The 27,136-nt window shown below is 47.8% G+C and overlaps 1 protein-coding gene across 1 annotated transcript; it reads right to left on the bottom strand.

The window, feature by feature from the left end:
• Window positions 1-1,364: 1,364 nt before the first annotated feature.
• Window positions 1,365-26,935, bottom strand: BSND (barttin CLCNK type accessory subunit beta). Its single transcript, XM_060233328.1, has 4 exons — window positions 26,325-26,935; window positions 20,835-20,929; window positions 13,033-13,290; window positions 1,365-1,940 (listed from the first exon to the last, which is right to left on the bottom strand). The coding sequence occupies exons 1-4, from the start codon at window positions 26,499-26,501 to the stop codon at window positions 1,577-1,579; spliced, it is 894 nt and encodes a 297-aa protein (XP_060089311.1). The 5' UTR covers window positions 26,502-26,935; the 3' UTR covers window positions 1,365-1,576.
• Window positions 26,936-27,136: the final 201 nt, after the last annotated feature.

Here is a 27,136-nt window from a genome sequence, read left to right as displayed (position 1 = left end):
AGGTACTTGTTACCAAATGTCAACAGCAGCGATCTCAGGCATCTCAATGGAGCCCAGGCATCCCAATGGTGGTGCTGTTTCATTGTTTTGATGCTTGTTATAGTGCTATAGTGCTCTTAGCCCAACGTTCCAAAAAAAAAAAATTGTGGAGATCACATGCTGGCTGGCAAAAAACGGTGCGAAAATGGCCGGCACTCCTGGAAGTGTTACAGGGCATTTCACACAGCCTGAAGTAGAGATTTCAACCTGGAAGGAGGGGGTGAAAACTGGAGGAAGCTGCTCTTTGTCAGTAATGACTCAGGGATGCCTCAGTTCTAGGATAGCTGTCGGACTGTGAGAACAGGTAACAGTATTCTGGTAGCAGCCAGCCACTAAAACAGGTCTGTCTGAAATGACCCAAGAAACCCATTACTGTTCAGTAACTGGCCAGCTGCCATACCAGAATACTTAGGCTGTGCGAAAAAGTTCTCAATGAGGTGAAGTATATCAGGCTTTAGAATCACAGAATCATAGAGTTGGAAGGGACCTCCAAGGTCATCTAGTCCAACCCCCTGCACAATGCAGGAACGTCACAAATACCTTCCCCAAGCACACACATCCCCAGTGACCCCTGCTCCATGCCCAGAAGATGGCAAAAACCTCAGGTTCTTTTCCTTTACATCTATTGGATGCATTTGGGATTAAATATACACACCACACCTTGGGTCTTACCTAAGGCCAGCCCATTCATTAAGCAGCCCTAGGTGGGAGAAAATGGGCGAGCATGGTGGCATGGCACCTACACCTCAGAGCGCACACGCTGCCCAGCCACTGTCACTCAGCATGGCTGCCATTGCTTCTGGAAGTGACAGTGGCTGGGCTGAGCAATGGTGGCTGGGCACCGTGCCACCGCTTTGGTGCTTGCCCTCACCAGGGGTACAGGAGGAAGGATGCAGGCAGTGGGGCGGGGTGGTGGTGGAGGGTGGCGGGGCGGGGCAAGGCCTCACCTTGGATGCCAGACACCCTGAGGACGGCCCTGGTCTTACCCCACCGTACATATACACACACATAGGGAGGGGCTGCAGCTCAGTGGCGTAGCATCTGCTTGACACACAGAAGGCCCCAGGTTCAGTCCACAGTAGCTCCAGTTAAAAGAACCAGGCAGTAGGTGATGTGAGACCCCCAGTCTCTGAAGAGCTGCTGTCAATCTGAATAGATCTTTATGGACCAATTGTCTGATTCAGTATAAGGTAGCTTCATGGGTTCACACACCATCATTTTTCTTTGACTGTTAACAGGTGAAATATATCAGACCTTGTTTCTACTTTTTCTTCTACATAATCCCTATTCCTTTTTGGTTCTCAAGCAACATTTCCTATCAATCCTCCAGAATACAAGAAAAATGCACTCCTACCTCCTTAGTTTAAAAATGAAGATCAGCTCCTGTTGTACTGATTGGCTGAGCTTTTCCCCCAGTGTTCTTTGACTCCCATTAACATTTTTAGGCTCGTCTCTAGTTCTCACATTTTCCTATTTTAGCACTTAGTGAGTCTTTTTGCTCAAAGACAGCATCAACAGATATGAGGATATCTTCTGATCATTCATATATTCCATAGTACAAATCACTCTCTTCCACTTTGGATTCCAGCAGCCCAGACCCCAAATCTATAGGCAATGCCCCATCTCTTGCTATTGCAGGAAATGATTGATAATTTTTGCATGGTTCCACTGTCTTTTCAATGCTCTGACCCTGACTGTCCCCTATGAGGGAATCAATCAAAGCAAAATCTTCATATGATGGAAGTTTAAATCTCAGCTGACTTTCTGGTGACGTGCAGAGGTTTGAGGTATCTTTGTACCTTTGTATAAGTGGGCTGTTGGAAGTTGATTCCACTGAAGATGTGTCCATGTCCTCTAGGAAAGAAGCTAATGGTGCCTGCCTGTGCAGCACCTCAGGTTGGCTGGAAGATTAAAAAAAAAAAGTTAATTGAAGGACATAGTTTTCAAGGCTGATTGTTGAGCTATTTTGTGTTTCAACTAGCAAGTTTACTGTAAATCAAGTAAGGTGTATGTCAGACTTTCAACAGCACCCTCTCAGAGTTAAAATAATTGTTTTTCTTATTTAGCTTCTCCTTACTATAGGGCTAAAGAAAAAAATGTTGATGGCTATTTTACTTCAACGCTGACATTCTGATCTTCAGACACAACAGTGATAGGTGAAACTAACCAAATGGAACAACAAAAGCAATAATATAAATGGATGAAATGGTTTTGAATAAAACTTCGTTGGTCTTAAAGGTGCCACTGGGCTTAGTCTTTGGTGTTTCCAAGTAAATGTGTATGGATTACAGTCTTATTTTTTCAGCTTCTGTTAGAGTTGTAAAGTTTAGTAGATTAATCAGTTTGATCCGCTGGTTAAAGACATTTCCATCAATTAAAAAGATGCAGATTTTACACAGAAAATGTTTTTAACCCAAGAAATGTAATTGGAAGGTACCATTTTAGAAGAGTCATTAATTCTTCCCTCTGACACAAGAGAAGGTATGCCTTTTCTAAACTTATGTGACAGTGGATTTAAAAATATCTTCTCAGAAATATTTCATCCACATGCAAATTTATGAAGATTTAATTCATATGTATGCAATTAATTGTGATTTCTTTAATCAGATGACACCCTTTCCTACCTTTGCAAAATTTACCTGGATGTGAGAATTTTAATTCATTATTTTAGTCAGCCTTTCAATTTTGTAGCAATAATCATCCACTGATCAAGAGCAAATGTAATAGGCATATTAGAACCTGTCTCATAATTTTATACTCTATGAATGTAACCTCATTCTACCTGAGGAATAGTTGAGTCAAACTTCAAATCCTGCACATCTTTAAATTAGTGGCTGGTCCAGTTAAATTTCAATGAGTTTGTGGCCTAGTTCTCACTGGGGCTGTAAAGCCACATCTGGGCTGTATCACTTCATACTGAGAGTGAGGGCTCCACCCCCTGAAATCTGTGCTTGTGTAAACTTTGCCAGGGGAAAAGCTAAACCAGAAGCTAAGCCTTCTTCCTGCTGGCTATTCTCTGTGTGGATGAAAGGTGAGCCCCTACCTGCAACCAGTGCCGGATTAAGTCCAGAGAAGGGCAACTAGAATGATTAAAGGGCTGGAGCACTTTCCCTATGAAGAAAGGTTGAAACGCTTGGGACTCTTTAGCTTGGAGAAACGTCGACTGCGGGGTGACATGATAGAGGTTTACAAGATAATGCATGGGATGGAGAAAGTAGAGAAAGAAGTACTTTTCTCCCTTTCTCACAATACAAGAACTCGTGGGCATTCGATGAAATTGCTGAGCAGACAGGTTAAAACGGATAAAAGGAAGTACTTCTTCACCCAAAGGGTGATTAACATGTGGAATTCACTGCCACAGGAGGTGGTGGCGGCCACAAGTATGGCCACCTTCAAGAGGGGTTTAGATAGAAATATGGAGCACAGGTCCATCGGTGGCTATTAGCCACAGTGTATGTGTGTATATAAAATTTTTTGCCACTGTGTGACACAGAGTGTTGGACTTGATGGGCCGTTGGCCTGATCCAACATGGCTTCTCTTATGTTCTTATGTTCTTATTAAACCCTGTGCAGGCCCCTAGGCAGTCAAAATCTTGGGGGCCCCCTTGCAAATTATCTCAGAGTTGGAGAACCCGCCCCACCACCTGTGGCCCCCACTGCAGCCTGCAGGCACCTTCTCAAAACAAAGCTGTGGGGGGAAAGTAGAGACAGGCAAACTTGGAAACAACAGAAACAGCCACGAGGCAAGCCAGGCAAAGAGCAGCTCAGTTGCTGGCTGTGTGTACAGGCTGGGAGGGCTGCAAGCAGGGGGGAAATGGTGGGGAGCGGCCCGGGGCTCCTAAAGGCATGGGGGCACATAGGACAGTGCCCACTTTGCCTGATTGTTAATGCAGCCCTACCTGCAGTGAGAAGTGGTAAAATTCAGTCACAGGCTCACTACATCAGTGGCAACTACACTTTGGATCTCATTCAACGCACCTTCTTTTTCAGTCAGGACTTCAATCATTATTTATTCATTGTGAAGCAAAGAAACTCACCTTCCTTTTCCCAGTTCTATCAACTACCACTCCTTGAAGCAACAGCTCAAAGGTCGCTCAGACTTCTCACATCCATTTTGTAGCCTATTTGCTATAAAAGCACTCCTGGCCTGCAGGTTATTTGCAGGTAGGAATGCCAGATCTTTTTTTTTTTTAAGCTATGGGGAAATGTTTTTTTTTTTTTTTTACAATGGTGAAGTCCTGCTATTACTTAGGATTTGAAGTAACACCTATAGCAGGAATTAATATCAGCCCCAGTCCTACGGGAAGTCTCAGTTCATAAATAAATGCTGCCATGGCAAAGGTCTGAGTGATAATGATAGACATTTATCTTCCCTATAGCACATGAGGAGTCATAGCTCAGTGGTAGAGCATGTGTTTAGCATGCAGAAGGTCCCAGGTTCAATCCCCAGTATTTCTAGTTAAAAGGAACAGTTAAGAGGTGATGTGAAAAACCTTTGCCTAAAAACCTAGAGACCTGCTACCTGCTTGAGCAGACATGACTGGCCCTGATGGACCAAGGTTCTGATGATTCTGCTGAAGTAGGAGTCCATGGGATAGCCTTGGAGTGCTTACCTAGTTTCTCCATGGTCGAGGACAGAGGGTGGTTTTAGGAGAGAGTGTTCCACCTAGGGTGGCCATAATGTCTGAAGGCCAGCCAGGGACACCTTGGGGGGGGGGAAGGCAGGAGTGCGCGCGCGCTCCGCGCGCGCGCCGCCGGAAACAGGAAGTGACGTCACTTCCGGCGACGTCACTTCCGGCGACGTCATACCACCGCCGGAAACAGGAAGTGACATCACTTCCTGTGACATCATTTCCCCCGCGCCACCTGCCGGAAACGGGAAGTGACATCACTTCCTGTGACATCATTTTCCCCGCGCCACCTGCCGGAAGCAGGAAGTGACATCACTTCCTGTGACATCATTTCCCCCAAATGGCATCATTTCCCCCAAATGCCACTGCCGGAAACAGGAAGTGACTTCACAGCACTTCCTGTGACGTCCCCAAAAATCCCCCAAATATCACCGCCGGAAACAATTTTGTTCTCAAATCCTGTATATACTTCATCAGTATATGGGATAAGGCACTTTCTCAACTGTGCTGCATAATGCAGCCTATTTATTTTGTCCTGTTGGCTCTGTTGGCTCTATCTGCGCCACCTTCATCACTTTCGGGGTGTGGATCCCCCAGTGGGGTGGGCTCCCGACTCCCTCCGCCGGCTGTTTCTGATAGCCCTGCGCCCCCTCTTTCATTTGATATGTGTCCCGTGCGGGTGCCACCCTCCTGCCGGGAGATGCCGCAAAATGAGCCCCCTTGAGGCTTATGGCGGCAGGGCTCGGGGGAAGCAAGCTAGACTGCTGTTCTTTTGAGGGGTTATAGAGTGTTTCGAGCCCCTCCCTGTGGCATTGGTCCCATCGTCGTGGGACCCAGGGGGCCGGCGCAGCAGCCTGCCGAAGCAGCCTGTCACTAATAACACAGGTCGAGATGCGGAAGTGACTGACAGGCTGCTTCAGCGGGCCGCTGCGCCGGCCCCCTGGGTCCCACAACGATGGGACCGATGCCACAGGGAGGGGCTCGAAACACTCTATAACCCCTCAAAAGAACAGCAGTCTAGCTTGCTTCCCCCGAGCCCTGCCGCCATAAGCCTCAAGGGGGCTCATTTTGCGGCATCTCCCGGCAGGAGGGTGGCACCCGCACGGGACACATATCAAATGAAAGAGGGGGCGCAGGGCTATCAGAAACAGCCGGCAGAGGGAGTCGGGAGCCCACCCCACTGGGGGATCCACACCCCGAAAGTGATGAAGGTGGCGCAGATAGAGCCAACAGAGCCAACAGGACAAAATAAATAGGCTGCATTATGCAGCACAGTTGAGAAAGTGCCTTATCCCATATACTGATGAAGTAAATACAGGATCTGAGAACAAAATTGCACCAGAAGACACAAACACAAAGCTCCCTTACACTGAATCAGTGCTTGGGTCCACCAAAGTCAGTATTGTCCACTCCAGTCACAAACACAAAGCTCCCTTACACTGAATCAGTGCTTGGGTCCACCAAAGTCAGTATTGTCACATAAGAACATAACAGAAGCCCTGTTGGATCAGGCCAGTGGCCCATCCAGTCCAACACTCTGCGTCACATAAGAACATAAGAGAAGCCCTGTTGGATCAGGCCAGTGGCCCATCCAGTCCAACACTCTGCGTCACATAAGAACATAACAGAAGCCCTGTTGGATCAGGCCAGTGGCCCATCCAGTCCAACACTCTGCGTCACATAAGAACATAACAGAAGCCCTGTTGGATCAGGCCAGTGGCCCATCCAGTCCAACACTCTGCGTCACATAAGAACATAACAGAAGCCCTGTTGGATCAGGCCAGTGGCCCATCCAGTCCAACACTCTGTGTCACATAAGAGAAGCCCTGTTGCATCAGGCCAGTGGCCCCTCCAGTCCAACACTCTGCGCCACATAAGAACATAAGGAGGGAAGGAAGGGAGGAGGGAAGGGAGGAGGGAAGGGAAGGGAAGGGAAGGGAAGGGAAGGGAAGGGAAGGGAAGGGAAGGGAAGGGAAGGGAAGGGAAGGGAAGGAAGGAAGGAAGGAAGGAAGGAAGGAAGGAAGGAAGGAAGGAAGGAAGGAAGGAAGGAAGGAAGGAAGGAAGGAAGGAAGGAAGGAAGGAAGGAAGGAAGGAAGGGAAGGGAGGGAAGGAAGAAAGAAAGAAAGGAAGGGAGGGAGGAGGGAGGGGAGGAGGGAGGGAAGGAAGGGAGGAGGGAAGGGAGGAGGGAAGGGAAGGGAAGGGAGGAGGGAAGGGAAGGGAAGGGAGGAAGGAAGGAAGGAAGGAAGGAAGGAAGGAAGGAAGGAAGGAAGGAAGGAAGGAAGAAAGGAAGGAAGGGAGGGAAGGAAGAAAGAAAGAAAGGAAGGGAGGAGGGAGGGAGGGAAGGAAGGAAGGAAGGGAAGGGAGGGAGGGAAGGAAGGGAGGAAGAAAGGAAAGAAGGGAAGAGGGAGGGAAGAAAGGAAGGCCGCCCCCCCCCCGCTTTCGGCCCCCTTACCTGCGGTGGCGGTCGGCGGCGAGTCGGGCGGCGGCGGCGGGTCGGGCGGCGGCGGCGAGTCCAGCGGCGGCGGCGAGTCCAGCGGCGGGGGCGGCGGCGAGGCCAGGGAGGCGTCGGAGAGGCCTTCCTTGGCCGGCGCTGGCCCGGGAAGGCCTTCCAGAGGCTCTGGAAGGCCTTCCCGGACCAGCGCCGGGTGCTCCGCGGCCTCCCCGCGGCCTCCGCTGGTCGCTGGGGGCCTTCCAGACACTCTGGAAGGCCCCCAGCGACCAGCGGAGGCCGCGGGGAGGCCTTCGCTGGCCGGCGCTGGTCCGGGAAGGCCTTCCAGAGGCTCTGGAAGGCCTTCCCGGACCAGCGCCGGGTGCTCCGCGGCCTCCCCGCGGCCTCCGCTGGTCGCTGGGGGCCTTCCAGACACTCTGGAAGGCCCCCAGCGACCAGCGGAGGCCGCGGGGAGGCCTTCGCTGGCCGGCGCTGGCCCGGGAAGGCCTTCCAGAGGCTCTGGAAGGCCTTCCCGGACCAGCGCCGGGTGCTCCGCGGCCTCCCCGCGGCCTCCGCTGGTCGCTGGGGGCCTTCCAGACACTCTGGAAGGCCCCCAGCGACCAGCGGAGGCCGCGGGGAGGCCTTCGCTGGCCGGCGCTGGCCCGGGAAGGCCTTCCAGAGGCTCTGGAAGGCCTTCCCGGACCAGCGCCGGGTGCTCCGCGGCCTCCCCGCGGCCTCCGCTGGTCGCTGGGGGCCTTCCAGACACTCTGGAAGGCCCCCAGCGACCAGCGGAGGCCGCGGGGAGGCCTTCGCTGGCCGGCGCTGGTCCGGGAAGGCCTTCCAGAGGCTCTGGAAGGCCTTCCCGGACCAGCGCCGGGTGCTCCGCGGCCTCCCCGCGGCCTCCGCTGGTCGCTGGGGGCCTTCCAGACACTCTGGAAGGCCCCCAGCGACCAGCGGAGGCCGCGGGGAGGCCTTCGCTGGCCGGCGCTGGCCCGGGAAGGCCTTCCAGAGGCTCTGGAAGGCCTTCCCGGACCAGCGCCGGGTGCTCCGCGGCCTCCCCGCGGCCTCCGCTGGTCGCTGGGGGCCTTCCAGACACTCTGGAAGGCCCCCAGCGACCAGCGGAGGCCGCGGGGAGGCCTTCGCTGGCCGGCGCTGGCCCGGGAAGGCCTTCCAGAGGCTCTGGAAGGCCTTCCCGGACCAGCGCCGGGTGCTCCGCGGCCTCCCCGCGGCCTCCGCTGGTCGCTGGGGGCCTTCCAGACACTCTGGAAGGCCCCCAGCGACCAGCGGAGGCCGCGGGGAGGCCTTCGCTGGCCGGCGCTGGCCCGGGAAGGCCTTCCAGAGGCTCTGGAAGGCCTTCCCGGACCAGCGCCGGGTGCTCCGCGGCCTCCCCGCGGCCTCCGCTGGTCGCTGGGGGCCTTCCAGACACTCTGGAAGGCCCCCAGCGACCAGCGGAGGCCGCGGAGAGGCCTCCCCCACCGCTGCCGGCCCCGCGCGCGGGCGGGGAAGGCGGGGAGTGAGGGAGGGAGCGTCCCTGCGCGTGCGCAGGGACGCTCCCTCCCTCACTCCCCGCCTTCCCCGCCCGCACCCGCGGCCCACCGGCTCCTGGGCTGCCTAAACCGGGACCTTTAATGGTCCCGGTATAGGGAGCCCGGGATCCGGGATTGGGTGGCCAGATCCGGGAATGTCCCGGGAGACCGGGACGGTCTGGCCACCCTAGTTCCACCTCATCACCCTCTGGGGGGGGGGGGTCCTCAAGGGGCTATCCTCTCCCCATGTTGTATAATGTCTATATGTGCCCTCTCGTCCAGCTAGTGCAGAGTTGATGGATGGCCATCCTGGCACCATCCCATCAAATCTGGCCAAGGAATTGAAGACTGTGGTTGGATTGCTTCAATACAGCCAGCAAAACTGAATCCATCAAAGACAGTGGTCCTTTGGCTGGGAGGGGGGCAACCCAAGGTTGGTATTGCAACGCCCAGCTCTTGTTGGAATGCCACTGGCAATGACACCAGCTGTCAAAAGCAAGGATGTCTTTCTGGCTGCATCTTGTCTATGGAGGCCCAGATTGCAAATGTTGTCAGACTGGCATTTTTCCAACTGCGTCAAGTCAGGCAACTGGCCTCTTACCTCTTGTGCTCTGACCTAGCTACAGTGATCCATGCAACAGTCACCTTGAGACTAGATTATTGTAACTCACTCTATGTAGGGCTACCCTTGAAGTTGATTTGGAAACTTAAGCTGGTCCAGAGTGCAGTGGTATGGGTGCTGACAGGCACCCCTATGTCAGCACATATCCAACTGGTGCTCCACTGGCTGCACCAGCTCCAGCTGAACACTGGATTCACTTCAAGGTTTTGGTTTTAACATTTAAGGCCCTATACAGTCTGGGGCCAATGTAGCTGGAGGACTGTCTCTTCTGATATGTGCCTTGGCTCACAAGATCAGAATTAGCTGGTGATCCCTGACCTAAAAAATGTCCTCAACCAGAGCCAGGGCCTGTCCAGCTCTCTGACTGGAGACATCTGCTCCCTGTGGGACCTAGTACAGGAATATTCTTCTTGATATAGGACTTAATAGCTGCAGGTTGTAGGCCCTGAATGATGTCAGGGTTTAGTCTAATAAGATATAGCTTTCTGTCAACAATCTTGGACCAAAAGGATTTATGGGAATTTACTTTTAATAAAGATAGGTATCCAGAATTACTATAGAACACTTTAAGGTACAAATGGAAGGCCATTTGCCCAGCTTTAGCCTCCAAAGAAGATTGACCCAATTCTGTTCATAGTGACACTCTAAGCTACACATTTTGGTGTTTTGGTCAACTTACAAAGGAAGTGAAGTAGGGGAAGGTTTAAGGACTCTTTGACTGATTGGAATCCAGATGGCTGCCCAGAAAAGAAGAATAGGAACAATTTTCACATTGAAAACTTGAATTGTCCCAGATATATATTGTCCTCTGCAGTACCTTAAAAAGTTTTAAAAGGTAAAGGTAGTCCCCTGTGCAAGCACTGGGTCATTACTGATCCATGGGGTATCATCACATCTGGAAATTTTTTTGGCAGACTTTTACAGGGTGGTTTACCATTGCCTTTCCCAGCCATCTACATTTTACCCCCAGCAAGCTGGGTACTCATTTTACCAACCTCGAAAGGATGGAAGGCTGAGTCAACCTTCAGCTGGCTACCCGAACCCAGCTTCCACCGGGATCGAACTCAGGTCATGAGCAGAAGCTTGGACTGCAGTACTGCAGCTTCACCACTCTGTGCCACAGGGCTCTTCTTAAAAAAAAAAAGTTTAGGATGCCCTCAATACAAGCATGGCTTTTTGATGAGAGGGAACAAAGAAAGGGGGAAGGTATTGCTTCTAGAGTTAGCAAATAAGAAAAAAACAAAAAACAAAATATTATATGCATTGATTTTTATTTTTATTTATTATTTTAATTTTTAATTTCTGTGTTATTTTTTAACTTAAAAATTTCTATTAATGGTTGTTACCTTATATGATGTGTGGTGTGGTTACTAAATATTATATTTAAAAGTGTCTGGATAGCATTATGTAATTTTATATTAAATGTTATACATTTTTTTCTCTCCCCATTTATGTTGTTGTTGTTGTTGTTGATTTTTTTATGAGAGGGCCAATTCAAATTATATGTAAAACCTATTCCCAGATACATAAAGTTCTTCATTTGTTGGATTTCAATATTATCAATGGACTATTGGTATAAGAAAGGGTTCCTTTTCTTCTGAAAGAGTACCTTGCATTTACCATAATTAATTTTTAGATCTTCAGAGTGACAGTAAATGGCAAATTTGTTCAATAGTCTCTGGAGTCCAATGCGAGAGTGGGATAGCAGAACTGCATCATCAGCAAATAATAAGAGTGGAATCCCTAGGCCAACTAGACAGGTCAGGTGACGGTATTTGTCAAGGGAGCTGGATAAATCATTTAAGTATAAATTAAATAAGTATGGTGCTAACAAGCTCCCCTACCAGACTCCCTTGTCAGTGGGTAAGGTTGCCAAGTCCAATTCAAGAAATATCTGGGGACTTTGGGGGTGGAGCCAGGAGACTTTGGGGGCGGAGCCAGAAACAAGGGTGTGACAAGCATAATTGAACTCCAAGGGAGTTCTGGCCATCACATTTAAAGGAACAACACACCTTTTTAAATGTCTTCCTTCCATAGGAAATAATGAAGGATAGGGGCACCTTCTTTTGGGGCTTATAGAATTGGACCCCCTGGTCCAATCATTTTGAAACTTGGGGGATATTTTGGGGAGAGGCACTAGATACTATACTGAAAATTTGGTGCCTTTATCTCAAAAACAGCTCTCCCAGAGCCCTCGAAACCTCCAGATCAATTCCCCATTATACCCTATGAGAATCGATCTCCACATAGGGAATAATGAAGTGCTCAGCAGACGTTTCCCCTCCCCCCCACCCCCGTTTCTGACGACTCTAAAGCGACGGATTGGTGTCTCTACTCATGAGTTGCTGCCGACTTCTTCAAAGTAACACAGACACACTATCCCAAGAGGAAGCCTTTCAATCGGAGACTGAAGCCTCCAAAAGCACATGGTCCTCTGGGGGCGGGGCTTCCCCCTGCTGGCCAGCTGACTGGGGGCGGGAAGGAGTCTGGGAAAGCGGAAGAACCCCCGCTGGGACATGGGCATTGGCAAGTCTATCAGTGGGAAAGCTTTTAGACAGATCTCATGCTACACAGCAATGGATTAACAATTAGAAGAGGAGGAGGAGGAGATTGGATTTATAACCCACCCTTCACTACCTAAAGGAGTCCGAGAGCAGCTTACACAATCTCTTTTCCCCTTCTCCTCCCCACAACAAACACCCGTGAGGTAGGTGGGGCTGAGAGAGCTCTCCCAGAACTGCTCTTGAGCAGAACAGCTCTGACAGAACTTGTGGCTGACCCACAGTCACATCAGCAGATGCATGTGGAGGTGCTGGGAAATCAAACCCAGATAAGAGTCCGTGCACATAACCACTGCACTGAACTGGCTCTCAATAGCAGATGGTGATTTGATATCAACAATACCGCATGGCAGCCGAAACAGCAAGACAGCCCAAGAGGGTCTTGTATCAGGTGCAACAGTGGATGTTAAGATACTATAAAAACAAAACAAGTGGGCTAGGGAGAGAGAACACAGGGGGAAGCCAGACTAAAAGGTTACTGCTGCCTCAACAGTATGCCTGGTGGTAGGGTTGCCAAGTCCAATTCAAGAAATATCTGGGGACTTTGGGGGTGGAGCCAGGAGACATTGGGGGCAGAGCCAGGAACAAGGGTGTGACAAGCATAATTGAACTCCAAGGGAGTTCTGCCTATCACATTTAAAGGGACAGCACACCTTTTCAAATGCCTTTCTTCCATAGGAAATAATGAAGGATAGGGGCACCATCTTTTGGGGCTCATAGAATTGGACCCCCTGGTCCAATCATTTTGAAACTTGGGGGGTATTTTGAGGAGAGACACTAGATGCTATACTAAAAATTTGGTGCCTCTACCTCAAAAAATAGCCCCCCCAGAGCCCCCAATACCCACAGATCAATTCCCCATTATTCCCTATGGGAATCGTTCTCCATAGGGAATGTCCAGTAGACATTTCCCCCCCACACACACTTTCTAAAGCCGGGAGGGAGGGCCTCCAAACCAGGGAATCCCCTGCCCCTCCCTCTCTCATACACACAAATACTTACTGGGTCTTGTTCCTGCAGAACTTTACTTGCTCTGAAAACGAAAGCAAAAGAAGGGGAGGGGCCGTTCTCTGAGGAAACTGTTACTGATCCTTTCCCATGAAGCCCTTCCTGTTTCCTGCTTCCTGCTCAGTCTTAAAGGCACACATTTTAAAAACAGAGAGTAGACTAGTGACCATAAGGTGTTAGGTAGTGTGCCCCTAAGTAAATCATAAAATTGACTCACTGATACAACCTTGTGGGATTCTTCTGGGATTCTGAGTCCCTGTGAATATCTCCATTGCTGTCTGAATCCCTGTGGACTTCTGCTTTGGCCTGTACAACAATCTGGGTACTTCCTCCTGGCATGGCTGGTAGGTTTGAAGCAGTCTGAACTCCCAAACATTCTGCAGCACCTGCCACTTTCATTTGGACCTCCTCATAGGATGGCAGGCTTTTTTCATAGACTTCAGCTTCTTTCTGAATGGTGTACGAAGTTTGGAAACTGCCAAGACAGAAGATAGTGGGATGCTGTTTTGCCAAGTTTGTTATCTTTTTGTATTAACAAAGAACAAGAGTGTTCTGATTGCAATAGGAACTCCAGGCATTTTTAGAGCACCTTGCCACTTCTCTGGTCAATTTGGCTTCTGCAGTTAGACACTTTAATTAGCTTGCATGGTCTGTTGCAGGAGTTTAGGGGAGGGGCCATGGCTCAATGGCAGAGGATCTCTTGGCATGCAGAAGATCCCAGATTCAATCCCTGGCATCTCCAATTACAAGGATCAGACAGTAGTAGGTTTCCCAGGTCCTGCCTGGTCCTCAGCAAGAGGTGTGTGTGGGGGGGTGCGGGGGGTAAGCTTGCTAGATCCTGGTTGGAAAAATCCTGGAAATTTGGAAATTGAGCCTGGAGAGAACAGAGACCTAACTGCATAGAGTCCACCCTCCAAAGCATCCATTTTCTCTAGGGAAACTGATCTCTGTAGTCAGGAGATGAGCTGTAATTCCAGTGGATCCCCAGGTCACACTTGGAGGCTGGCATCCCTAGACAGTAGGTGCATATGAAAGAACTCAACCAGACCCTTGAGAGCCATTGCCAGTTTCAGTACACAATACTGATCCTGACAGACTGGCGGTCTGATTCAGAATAAGGCAGGTTCATATGTTCATATGAATGCGGAGCTGTCAAGGTTCCTTATCTGCCTTTCATTCCCTCCTTGTTGAATGTGGAAGAAAGTTCTTGATTGAACATGTACATCTGCCTTATTATTGCAAATCAGACACTGATCCATCAATCCCAGTACAGAGGAGGAGGAGGAAGAGATTGGATTTATATCCTGCCCTTCACTACCTGAAGGAATCTCAGAGCAGTTTACAATCTCCTTTCCCTTCCTGTGAGACACTCTGTGAGGTAGGTGGGGCTGAGAGAGCTCTTTTGAGATTTGCTCTTGCAAGAGCAGCTCTTTCAAGAACTGTGGCTTTCAAGAACTGTGACTGAACTGTGACTCACCACTCAACGAGTGCATGTGCAGAAGTGGGGAGTCAAACTCAGTTCTCCCAGATTAGTCTGCAGACCACTACGCCAAACTAGATGCTAGGGAGAGAATCGCCTTGTGGATGTAAAGTGTTTGCTTCACCACTGTGCTAGGATCCATCATTTAATGGAAATTGCTTCACTGAGTGAGGCCTTTGAATGGAGGGAGATGACAAGCAGATTGACCATAGAACCACTTTGAAGCTCAACACCTAGTTTCTTCTCCTTTCCCAGCTAGGGCAAAAAAAAAATAAATCTTCTGAAGCCACAAACAATGCTGGGACTGAGAAAAACACTAGTCCCAGAGTGTAGCTAACACTGCACTCCAAGTGTTTCAGAAGCATCACCAGATCATGATAAGAAGAGCTGGGACAGCAAGATTAAGTGTTGTTCTGGAGGAAAGTGATGCTATCTAGTGTCCTTTGTGAGAGTTCTTAATGCACCACAGCTGACTATAACCTTATAGAAGAATGGAGGAATTTTCATAGGTCTTAGAACAGGAATCATTCCTCCAGTGTCTCACCAGGCAGGAACAACTGAGATTCTGAACCATGTGCAATAGATTTCATATGTGATTTAGGTGGCTGTGAGCACTGCTGCTTCTATTCTGAATTTCTTTCCAAGTTTTATTGTATAGCTCTCTCTACAAAGTCCCTAATTCATAATTAATTGTAGATTTTAGCCTTTTCAGGCATTATGTCTGGCTGTGGATATGGAGAGAACACACTATGCATGATCCTCTCTATATGCACAATCGCTATTTTGTCTGAAAGGGGCCACGCATACGTATTCCAACTTCAGAATATGTACACCAGAAACTTCAGGGCTGAAAAAGACAACATTCAAAGTAAAAATGATAATCTGTCACATGTATTTCCCCCTGACATTTTAAAGAAATAACAAGGTGAAATGGCTAGTGACTCCTTTTCTCTCCAGTCATAGTTCAAAATCACACAGAATTTCAATAATTTAAATAAATATCTTTCTTTTTTCTATTTGAAAATATTCCTGTGCCTATTTTTCTTGTAACACATTGAATTGTTATCCAATTATATCAGGGCTGATAAGAAGACTAGAATTTCTTCCACTTTATTAGAAAAGCCCTATGTAACAAGTGGCTTGCACAGGGACAATATAACCATCGACTCTAACTCAAGTAGGTGTTTGAAATTTATTGGTTCTTATTGGTTTCTATGGGATAAACACTTATGTTGGTATTATTCCAAGAGCTATAAACAATGCCCTGTCTTATAATGGATGATTTTAATTGATGCAGCTTTGGTGGATTTGGAGTTAAAGAAGCTCTCGAGCTGTAACTTCTGTTATTTATAATCAGCATAATCTCTGTCTGGAACACAGTCCCATGGAGGATCACTAGATTTTTACATGATGGAGCATAATTGCACCAGTGTTTCTTGTTAGATGTCTTTTAAGAAAGAATCCAAACTGAATTATTTAAACATACCTTAGCATCAAAGGGGGGGGGCTCCCTCTGGGAATCCTACCCCCCCCCAGGGAAAGTGCATGCGCAATACATAGCCTCTCCTCTCCCGGTGTAGTGAACGCCGCGTGGTCACTGTCTGGCTATGCCTGGCAGATGGTCACTGCAATGGCCTCTCCTGCATTACTGCATCCGTAGCAACACCTTCTCGCTGTTCCCCCCCCCCCCCCCCCGTTTTCACAGAGTTTGCTACGTCATGGTGCAACCGAAGTGTCCGGCGGTATAACCGGATGGGCAGGCTGGGCCCACCAACCTCGTCAGCCTAAGAGAAGGAAAACTCTAACATCAAACCCGGGCAGATAGAGCTCGTTAATGTAACACCTACCACCTGGAGGACTCACTGCCGGCGTCCCGGCTTACTGGGCCATGGCAGATGACCCCCAGGTGAAAGGGTGGAGCCAGTACCGCGCACACTGCGCTTCACCTAAAAAATTCCTCTGCGCAGGCCTGAAGGGCATATCCACACACACAACCCACAACGCATCAAGTCCTGCAGCGATAGGCAAGGGGCGAAACGGCAGGTGGAAGGTGCCACTGGAAGCCGCAGTCCCGATCCTGCATGTAGGCGGTTCAGGATATTGGTCGCCTGATGCTAACCCGGAGACGAAAGCATCTTTCGGCAGCACCCTGAACGACCAAGCAGCCTTATCTAGGGACAGCACTGCTTGCTCCACATGGAGAGGGGCCTAGAAAAGGTGGCCTAAACAAAGCTCGTCTCCCCCACCCCAGTTGGCTAGCCGCGGTCAACGGGCATCCTTACTTGCGGTCGAAAAATAACAACAAAGAAAAGGCATGCACCTGCCTCACAAAGTGTGCAAAGACTAAAGCTTGCGTGTTGGAACATCAGAACCATGCTTGACACAGTAGGCAGTGGTCGCCCTGAACGACGCTCTGCTCTAGTTGCCCACGAACTTCTCAGGTTGAATATCGACATAGCAGCTCTCAGTGAGGTCCGTTTCCCTGAGGAAGGTAGTCTTCAAGAACACGGTGCTGGCTATACCCTCTACTGGTCGGGTAAGTCAAAGGCTGAGAGCCGCCTTTCTGGCGTTGGCCTCATGGTCAGGAACTCCATTGCCTCCAAACTCGAAAACCTTCCAACAGGTCACTCAGATCGCATCATGTCCATGCGCCTCCCACTTCAAAACAAGCAGCATGCAACACTCTTCAGTGTGTATGCCCCAACCCTTCAAGCAGATCCTGCAGAAAAGAACAAGTTCTATGCTGATCTACGCAACCTCGTACGGAAGACCCCTACAGAGGACAAGGTGATCATCCTTGGCGACTTCAATGCCAGAGTAGGTAAAGACTCGGAAGCCTGGAAAGGAGTACTTGGCAAACACGGCATTGGCAACTGCAATGACAACGGGCGCCTCCTGCTAGAATTCTGCATGGAGCACCAGCTCACCATCACCAACACTATCTTCCAGCAGAAGAACAGTCTGAAGACAACCTGGATGCACCCACGGTCCAAGCATTGGCACCTTATCGACTACATTCTGGTGCGCCAGAGAGACCTTCGAGATGTCTTACACACCCGAGTAATGCCCAGCGCAGAATGTCATACGGATCATCGTCTTGTACGCTGCAATCTCCGTCTTCACTTTAAACCCACACCCAGGAGAGGAGGTATCCCTCGGAGGAAGTTTCAGGTTGGCAGCCTCCAGTCAGCCGAAGTTAAAGCTGCCTTCCAGGCAAAACTCCAGTCAAGAATTGAGGACCTCAGTTGCCCCACAGACCCTTCTCCAGAAGCACTCTGGGAACACCTAAAAACTACCGTCCTGCAGATCTCTGAAGAAGTCCTCGGGTTCTCCACAAGGAAGAACAAGGACTGGTTTGATGAGAATAATCAAGAGATCCAAGAATTACTGGCAAAAAAGAGATCTGCCTACCAAGCACATCTTGCTCAGCCCTCCTGTCCTGGGAAAAAAGCAACCTTTCGCGCTGCATGTAGCAACCTCCAGCGCAAGCTTCGAGACATTCAGAACGAGTGGTGGACCAAGCTTGCACAGAGAACCCAGCTGTGTGCAGACACTGGTGATTTAAGAGGGTTCTACGAAGCCCTGAAGGCAGTATATGGTCCATCATATCAGGCTCAGAGTCCCTTGCATAGTGCAGACGGCCAAGTGCTCCTCACAGACAAGGCATCCATATTGAACCGGTGGTCGGAGTATTTTCAGGTTCTCTTCAGTGCCAACCGCGTAGTTCAAGATTCAGCAATCCACCTCACCCCACTTCAACCGGTGAAAACAGAGTTGGATGAGATCCCCACCCTAGAAGAGACTGTTAAAGCCATCAAGCAACTGAAAAGTGGCAAGGCAGCAGGAGTTGATGGAATTCCACCAGAGATCTGGAAGCATGGGGGCACAGTACTACATAGCTCACTTCACAAAGTACTTGTCACCTGCTGGGAACAAGGCAAATTACCACAGGACTTTCGCGATGCAATCATCATCACCCTATACAAGAACAAAGGGGAAAAGTCAGACTGCTCCAACTACCGGGGGATAACCCTGCTCTCCATCGCAGGCAAAATCCTTGCCAGAATACTCCTGAACAGACTGGTGCCCACCATTGCAGAAGAACTCCTCCCAGAGAGCCAGCTAACAGGAGCACCACCGACATGGTATTTGTTCTCAGGCAGCTCCAAGAGAAATGCAGGGAACAGAACAAGGCTCTGTATGTGACTTTTGTCGACCTTACCAAAGCTTTCGATATCGTTAGCAGGAAAGGCCTGTGGCAAATCTTGGAACGTTTAGGATGTCCCCCAAGGTTCCTCAGCATGATCATCCAGCTACACGAAGACCAGCGAGGCCAAGTCAGACACTGCAACGACCTCTCAGAGCCCTTCCCAATAGGCACAGGTGTAAAGCAAGGCTGCGTTCTCGCACCAACTCTCTTTACGATCTTCTTTAGCATGATGCTTCAAAGAGCCGCAGTAGATCTAGATGAGGACGATGGTGTCTACATCCGCTATCGCACCGATGGCAGCCTGTTCAACCTGAGGCGACTAAAGGCACACTCCAAGACAATGGAAAAACTCATCCGAGAGCTACTGTTTGCTGATGATGCTGCACTCGTCTCCCACTCGGTATCAGCTCTGCATCATATGACGTCCTGCTTTGCAGAGGCTGCCAAGCTATTCGGCCTAGAAGTTAGTCTGAAGAAGACAGAAGTTCTCCACCAGCCTGCACCCCAGGAAGATTATCACCCTCCCTGCATCACTGTGGGTGAATCAGTTCTGAAGACAGTCCAGCAGTTCAGCTACCTGGGGTGCATCATCTCCTCAGATGCCAAGATCGACAAGGAGATTGACAACAGACTGGCAAAGGCAAACCGTGCATTTGGCCGACTGCACAAAAGAGTGTGGAGCAACAAGCATCTGAAAAAAGGCACAAAGATCAATGTTTACAAAGCGGTTGTGATGACAACCCTCATCTATGGCTCCGAATCGTGGGTTTTATACCGTCATCACCTGCGACTCCTTGAGCGCTTTCATCAGCGCTGCCTTCGCACCATCCTCAACATCCACTGGAGTGACTTTGTGACCAACACTGAAGTCCTCAAGCGGGCAGAGGTTACCAGCATCGAGGCACTGCTGTTGAAGACGCAGCTGCGCTGGGCAGGGCATATTTCTAGGATGGAAAACCACCGCCTTCCCAAGATTGCCCTGTATGGCGAACTCTCCACCGGCCATCGAAATAGAGGGGCACCAAAGAAGAGGTACAAGGACTCCTTGAAGAAATCCCTTAGCACCTGTCACATCAACCATCACCAGTGGTCTGACCTAGCCTCAGATCGCAAAGCATGGAGGCACACCATCCACCAGGCTGTCTCTTCCTTTGAGAACGCACGCATAGCTGGTCTTGAGGACAAAAGGAGATTGAGGAAGAATCGCACTGCTACAGGACCAACCCTAAATCAGACTTTTCCCTGCAGCCGCTGTGGCCGGACCTGCCTGTCCCACATTGGTCTCGTCAGCCACCAGCGAGCCTGCAGCAAACGTGGACTATTGCACCCTTCTTAAATCTTCGTTCGCGAAGCCAAGCCGAGAGAGAGAGGGAGAGAGAGCATCAATACTTTCAGTTAAGGAGCTGCATTATTTTAAATATAAGAAATAGTTTATTTGTTGAATAGGAGAATCATAAAGGGGAACCATTTTAAAGTGCAATGGGACTCTAGGACCAATGCTGATACATGGCTAGACAACAGTCCTCTGAATTTGCAGGGCAGACAAGGTAATATGTGACTCCCTACTGGATGCTTGCCTGGGAGTAAACCCCATTAAACACAGTGGGACAATGCAGACTAAACAGGCATAGGATTAAGCTGTGAGAGTTGTCAAAGGAGCCCAACTATTGCACTATTGAGAAGGAGCAATTAACAGAGAATAAGGCTAATTCACAGTTTCCCTGTCCATATCTTAATGTTAGAAATAATAGTTGCTTAGCCACATTCATTAAAATGTGCCTTTATGGCAGCTGGTCTTGTCTGGAGGAAAAGGGAGCTGTGGTTGTGGTTAGGCAACTGAGTGACAGAGAAGATGCTTTATGATCAATGTCTGTGACTGTGATCAATGACTGTGACTTTTGCATGCTGCAGACAGTCTGAGGGAGAAGGAGCAACTGTTGCTTTAACCTGTGTAGAGTGAGCTATGTGTTCACATTCATTTTCTGGCTGAGTTGTACCCATCAAAACAGCACTAAAAGGAGACCAGATGCTCCAACACCATCAGCCTTTCACTACTGTCTTGTACATTGGTCTTTAGTTCTCTTTCACTTTTTTAAAGGAACAAAGATTTTTGACATGCCCTGTGTTTTTCTGAAGATGCTCTTTTTCTTCTGATTATTTTGTTTGAAATGTTTTTGCATTTTCCATTTTGCTGTCTGTGCCAGTATTTCCAGACATTGACCTTGTCCCCTGAGGCACACAGATTACACTGTGTACCAGTTAGGGTTCTAATTAAACATGAGATTACAAGATGTTGAGTTGAAATATAGGCTCAGTTCCTCAGACATACCTGTTTTTTTCTGGAATCTCATTTCCAACAGATGAAGCAGCAGGATTCTTTGCAAGGAACGTCTCAGACTCTGTGTCAACAGAAACAACTCTGATCTAGGGAGAAAGTGGGGAAGTTAAGGGAAATGGCTTCACTGAACAAGGGGAAAATTTGTACGTGTTTTTTCTCCTCAGATGTGAGATGATACACAAATATGCCTTTTAACTATATTTTTCCACAAACATTCACTTTAACATGTATTTGGTGCATACATGAAGTGCTCCTCAAAGGGAATCTTCTCAGCAGGCAGGTATTAGTAGCATGATCCAAAACTTGTGATTTGTACTTGGCATCTTAGATACAATAATTTTACCAGTTTCACTGATCAGATGTGACTACTGCAAGGCAACCAAGTAATACTGGTGTAATCACTGTGCTATACTGAACTCCAAGGCAAGAATATAAATGCAGAAGTTTATTTTCCTGGTCTAGAAAGCCTTCAGCCTGCACTAGATGTGACATACATGAGGAAAGTATAAAAGCCCTTTTGCTGGCTGTGACACATTGAAACATGCAAGGAAATTAGGCCTAAACGCTTAGCAACAGCCAAATACTTTAAGGGTTTTTTATTATTGGGGAGGAAATTTGGTCTTAGAAAATATAGATGTTCAGGCTAAAGAAGACCAAATATTAGAAAGTCAGTCAATATAAGCCTTTATGTTTGTTTGTTTGTTTGTTCCAAGGTCTGGTTTTATTTAATGAAACTAGAAAGAATATAGTATTGATAACATACAGGGTAGGGCCCAAACAGAAACACAGCCATTTTGTCTAGGCTTGCCAATCCCCAGATCCCAGCAGGGGTGAAGGTAAACTTGAACCTTTGGTTGCCCCGTGTTACTGTGAAAAACTTGAAAGTTCAGCAACTCGTGAGTAGAGGTGCCAATCTCCTGGTGGGGGCAAGGAAGCCTCAGTTTGGAGGCCCTTCGGAGCTTCAGGGTCATCAGAAACAGGGTGGGGGGGAGGGAGCAAAATGTCTGCTGGCCATAGGGTATAATGGAAAATTAATCCCTGGGTATCTGGGGCTCTGGAGGGGCGGTTTTATGAGGTAGAAGTACCAAATTTTCTGCGTAGCATCTGATGATTCTCCTCAAAATGCTCTCCAATTTTCAAAAAGATTGGACCAGGGGGTCCAATTTTATGAGCCCCAAAAGAAGGTGCCCCTATCCTAATGTAGGGAAGGCATTAAAAAGGTATGTAGTCCCCTTAAATGTGATGGCCATAACTTCCTTTGGAGTTCAATTGTGCTTGTCACAACTTTGCTTATGGCTCCACCCCCAAAGTCTCCTGGCTCCACCCCCAAAGACTCCTGGCTCCACCCCCAAAGTCCCCAGATATTTCTTGAATTGGACTTGGCAACCCTGATTTTCTCATGCACACTCAACTGCACATATATAGAAAAGAAGTCTACTAGGGAGAAATGTTGCAGCCTAATTCTCATTCTGCTGTCCTCATTTTCTGCATATTGAGAATTTGAGGAATCCCAGAGTGCAGTCTTCATCTTCTTGTAGTCTGAAGTGGAACACAAAGACTCTACATATAATGGCCCTTAGAAAACCTGAGGCATCCTAAAAATGTGCCACCCTAGACATATGCTGTGGAGTTGGTAAAAATAAGCTTATATCTGTTTGCATTTGTTTGTGTCCAAGGGAATGTTTACAGATGGAACTTTTAAAACTTTTTATCACCTGCCAGTGTTGAACTTGCCCTTCTTGGGTAAAGTTATTGAGAGGTCAGTGGCAGCACAGTTACAGGGGTTTTTGGATGATGCTTCTGTGTTAGACCCATTTCAGTCTGGCTTCCACCCAGGTCATGGGACGGAGATGGTACTGGTTGCCCTCATGGATGATCTCTTGAGACATCTCGATCGGGATGGCTCAGTAGTGCTGGTGTTATTAGATCTGTCGGCTGCATTTGACACAGTCAACCACCAGGTACTGTCTCACCACCTTGCCAATGTGAGGATTCAGGGATCTGCCCTTCAATGGCTTACCTCTTTTCTCCGAGGCTGGGGGAAAAGGGTGGCTATAGGGGAGCAAACATCCCAGAGGCACCCATTTGTATATGCCCCAGGGGGTGGTCTTTTCCCCGATGTTGTTCAACAACCCCCCTTGCCCAGATTGTCAGGAGACATGGGCTGGGATGTCATCAGTATGAGGATGACACCCAGCTCTATCTATTGATGGGAGGCCGGTTCAGCTGCACCCCGGAAGATTTGGAACTGGCATTGCAAGCCTTAGTGAAATAGCTCAAGCAGAGTCAACTGAAATTGAATCCAGCGAAGATAGAGGTCCTGTGCCTAAGCCATGGTGATCTGGAAAGAGAGATCCCTCTGCTGGCCTTTGATGGGGTGCCTTTGGCACCAGATTCTAGGGTTAAGAGCTTAGGGGTACTCCTGGAGCCTTCATTGACAATGGAGGCCCAGGTAGCAGCCACTGCCAAATCTGCATTTTATCATCTTAGGTGGATAAGGCAGCTGGTTCCATACCTGAAGTGCAGCAACTTGGCAACAGTGATCCATGCGAAGGTCACTTCGAAAATAGATTACTGTAATGCCCTCTACATGGGGCTGCCCTTGACTCAAATTTGGAGTCTGCAACTGGTGCAAAACACAGCAGCCAGGTTGCTACTGGAGCTATCTTTACGGGAGCACATTCAACCTGCACTGGAAATGTTGCACTGGTTGCCTATGGCGTTCCAGATTCACTTCAAGGTGCTGGTCATGACCTTTAAAGCCCTATATGGCCTGGGACCTGTCTACCTTTGAGACCACCTTTCTCCATATGAGCCGCAGAGAGCACTACATTCAAGCTCTTAAAATCTCCTCATGATCCCCGGGTCAAAAGAAGCTTGGCTATCTACCACCAGAGCTAGAGCCTTTTTGGTAGCAGTCTCCGCCTTGTGGAAAGACCTCCCCAAAAACATCAGGACCCTGCAGGATCTGCCACAGTTCCACAGGGCCTGCAAGACTGTTTAAACTGGTTTTCAACATCTAAGGAGAGGCAACCACCATACCACAGCTTCAACAATTTTAACCGACGCCAATATAAGGGTAGAGCACCAAATAACATCCAGTAACATCAACAAATGTAGTGTTAAACAATAATTAGTAATATTGATGTCCATCTTGGTTTTTAGGGATCATAAATTGTATTATATGATTTTATTGTATATTTTGTCTTTTAACTTTTATGTTGTTTTTAACTGTTTTTAGCTGCCCTGAACCCATTAGGGGAGGGCGGGATATAAATATGATACAATAAATTAATGAATCGCTCAGCTTATTTGCCCACTTTAAAGAGAACGTGGTAGGGCTAAGTATGCTTATCAGAAGAAGGTTCTCTTCAAAGTGGTGCCTAAAAATGTGAATATAGGAGGATACTGGCAGAAAATGTGAACTTCCAGCAAGGTGCATGGATTTGAGTGAACTTTTACAACTAGCCTGTAATACCTGGAACTTTCAGGAGATCACTGAAATTATGCTTCAAATTTTTTAAAAAAAAATGTTCTCCTTTTATAGATGTTGGAATAACACTCTAGTATGTTTCCCCCAAGCAAACTTATTCAAGGCTGTTCAAGTTTTAAGATCAGAACACTTTGCAAGAATGAACCACAGTTTGGTAAACACTTTGGATTTCCCCTTCTTTGAAACTTATATCCTCCACTAAATAAATCAGTGAGGGCCAAACATCACAGCCTCTGTGTGAGTCATGCCAACTTCCTTGAAAGTACTTGGGGACAAATGAAAGCACAGAATGGGAGAAGGATGTGATAACCATCTCAAGCCTGTACTTGTCCCCACAACTGCCTCTCCCCAGTGGTTTTTCTCATAGTAGAACTTGAAACCCTACCAAGAAAAAAATGAGTAGATATAAGCCATATTGAAAGAAACTATTGATAGGGTAGGTGGTTTTAGTATCACCACCACCACCCCTCATGAAATCTCCCTTTCTCACTTCATAGGAGTTTGGTAGAGTTCTGGCGCTAACACATATAGCTGCTTTCAACACATATAATTTGCCTTGGGAGACACTATACTGGTATATTGAATGATGGACCTGGAACATTGAGGAAACCCAAAATCAGAACCCTGCTAAGACTAAAATACATATTACATGGCAGATCCATGCCTGATTCTCTGTGTGTTTTTAATGAAATGCAAACATGGAAAGAATGTTCCATTTGAGTCAGAGTAGTAGCAAAGGCAAAGGAACACTGAAACTTTCCCCATTCTGTTTACTTATTAAAAGTATTTGTATCCTGTTTTTGCTTTACAGCGGAAATAGACCTCCAACAATGATTCAATACAATATGCCATAAAATCACTCAATATTGAAAGCAAATTCCTAAAACACCATCAGACAATTTAGAAGAAAAAAGACCATAGATTGATACCCCACCCTTCTCTCTGAATCAGAGTCTCAGAGCGGCTTACAATCTCCTTTATCTTCTTCCCCCACAATAGACACCCTGTGAGGTAGGTGGGGCTGAGAGAGCTCTCCCAGAAGCTGCCCTTTCAAGGACAACTCCTGCTAGAGCTATGGCTGACCCAAGGCCATTCCAGCAGCTGCAAGTGGAGGAGTGGAAATCAAACCCAGTTCTCTCAGAAAAGAGTCCCACACTTAACCACTACACCAAACTGGCTCTCTTTACTAAAAGATAAAATCAATTAAAAGCCCCCTGAAAACCCTGAGCCCCCACATGTTTCCCTGATCAAATTTGCCTCTTCATGACATAACTGTATTTTTGCTTGACAAGCTAAGAAGAGATTAGGGCTCACTGTGATTTGTAAAGAAACACGAGGGAAAATAATTTAACACCTCCTTCTCCCCCATCCCCCAGCTATCAGCAGCTGTATTTAATTGAAAAAGAAAACGTTGGGAAATCCTATCATGGATTTCCCATATAAGGTATAGTTTTGCACTCAGCCCCTTAGGTGGGGTTGGGTGAAGAGACCCTCTTCAATCTAATTCCCCTCAAAAATCTGTGAGCATCAAACATGCTTCGGATTCCCTGAAGAAAATCTTGTGTTTGGGGTTGTTTGTTCAAACAGTAAACTTTCCAAAAGAGAATTCAGTCTATAGCTACCATGAACAAATCAAAACAATTCTACATCTCTCTTTGGAAAATGGATCTTTCCAGAATTCCCACTGAATTATTTGCTACTACTAATTTCTACCCTGGGATCTTAAATCCTTGAAAGTATCATTAACCTTGTGGAAACTGTATGGAAACTGACATATTAAGTAATTAATCTGACATGCAGATATTGGTACCCATATTTCCTGCTTTGTCAATAATTGCTCTTAGGTACTGCTCAACAGGCAAGCAGTCTCTGTACAGAAAAGAAAACATTACGTGCCTGCAGCAATTGCCACGGGCTCAGAGAAGAAGCTTAAGAGATGCAGACAAGTAAAGCACAGCTATACCAAAAGTAGTAAGACTGGCCCCTACCTTTGGGTAGCACTGGCACATGCTCCAAGAAATCCCTGCTGCTATGACCAAGACCCCCAGAGTACAGAAGGTGATGTAGATCTGGGGCTTGTCCACACTCATGATGAACATGCCAATCATCACCAGAAAGAAGCCCAGGACGATGAGCCCATAGCGAAAGGTTTTATCTTCAGCCATTTAAATCCACACACCTCAGAAAGGGAAATCAAAATCCAAGCCAATACGTGGGTAATTTAGTTCATGGAAAGAGGTTGGGCTGAGAGAAGTTTTTTTAAAAAAATTAATAAATATATAAATACAGGGAATCCTTCACCTGTCCCAGACCCAGGCACCAATCCCCAGTCAGCTTCTCTGTTCCAGAGGCAGCAAAGAGATGAGAGTCTGTTGTACCTTCAGACTATTCCTGTGCAAGTCTGAGCCAGCCAGTTTTTAATGGGTTTGTAATGAATGCAAACAAGATTCTTAAATTCACACTTGAGTAACATTGCCCCAATATGCTTGACTATAACCTTCCCCCTGGGCATAGGCAGTGCAAAGGCTGCGAATACATTGGGAAGGGGGTGTGGATAAGGGAGGGAGGTTTTAGTACCCTTCTAGTCTTAGACCATGCCCAGGTTTCAGTGCCTGAATGGTGTGTGTGAGATAAAGATGCTGCTGCAAAACAAATGAGTACTGGCAGCTCCACATTTCAGTGCTTTTCACAAAGTTTAATGGGGCTTTTTGGTTGTAAAACCTTGTTTCTTTTGCTGGAAGGTCTTCAGTGTTGTGTTTGTCCTTGCATTGTCAATGTTGGCAGTCTCCCCAGGCTTTGG

This window comes from Heteronotia binoei, chromosome 2 (assembly GCF_032191835.1).
Source record: "Heteronotia binoei isolate CCM8104 ecotype False Entrance Well chromosome 2, APGP_CSIRO_Hbin_v1, whole genome shotgun sequence".
NCBI classification, from domain to species: domain Eukaryota; kingdom Metazoa; phylum Chordata; class Lepidosauria; order Squamata; family Gekkonidae; genus Heteronotia; species Heteronotia binoei.
This window is presented reverse-complemented; position numbering and strand designations above follow the sequence as displayed.

Bases quoted from the DNA above. Each gene is read 5' to 3' on its own strand.
- BSND (XM_060233328.1), bottom strand. From the start codon at position 26,501: ATGGCTGAAGATAAAACCTTTCGCTATGGGCTCATCGTCCTGGGCTTC. The intron at 13,291-20,834 runs GTATGTCTGAGG...CTGTCTTGGCAG, and splicing joins GAGATTCCAGAAAAAAACAG to TTTCCAAACTTCGTACACCA. The intron at 1,941-13,032 runs GTGAGTCAATTT...TTAATCTTCCAG, and splicing joins AATCCCACAAGGTTGTATCA to CCAACCTGAGGTGCTGCACA.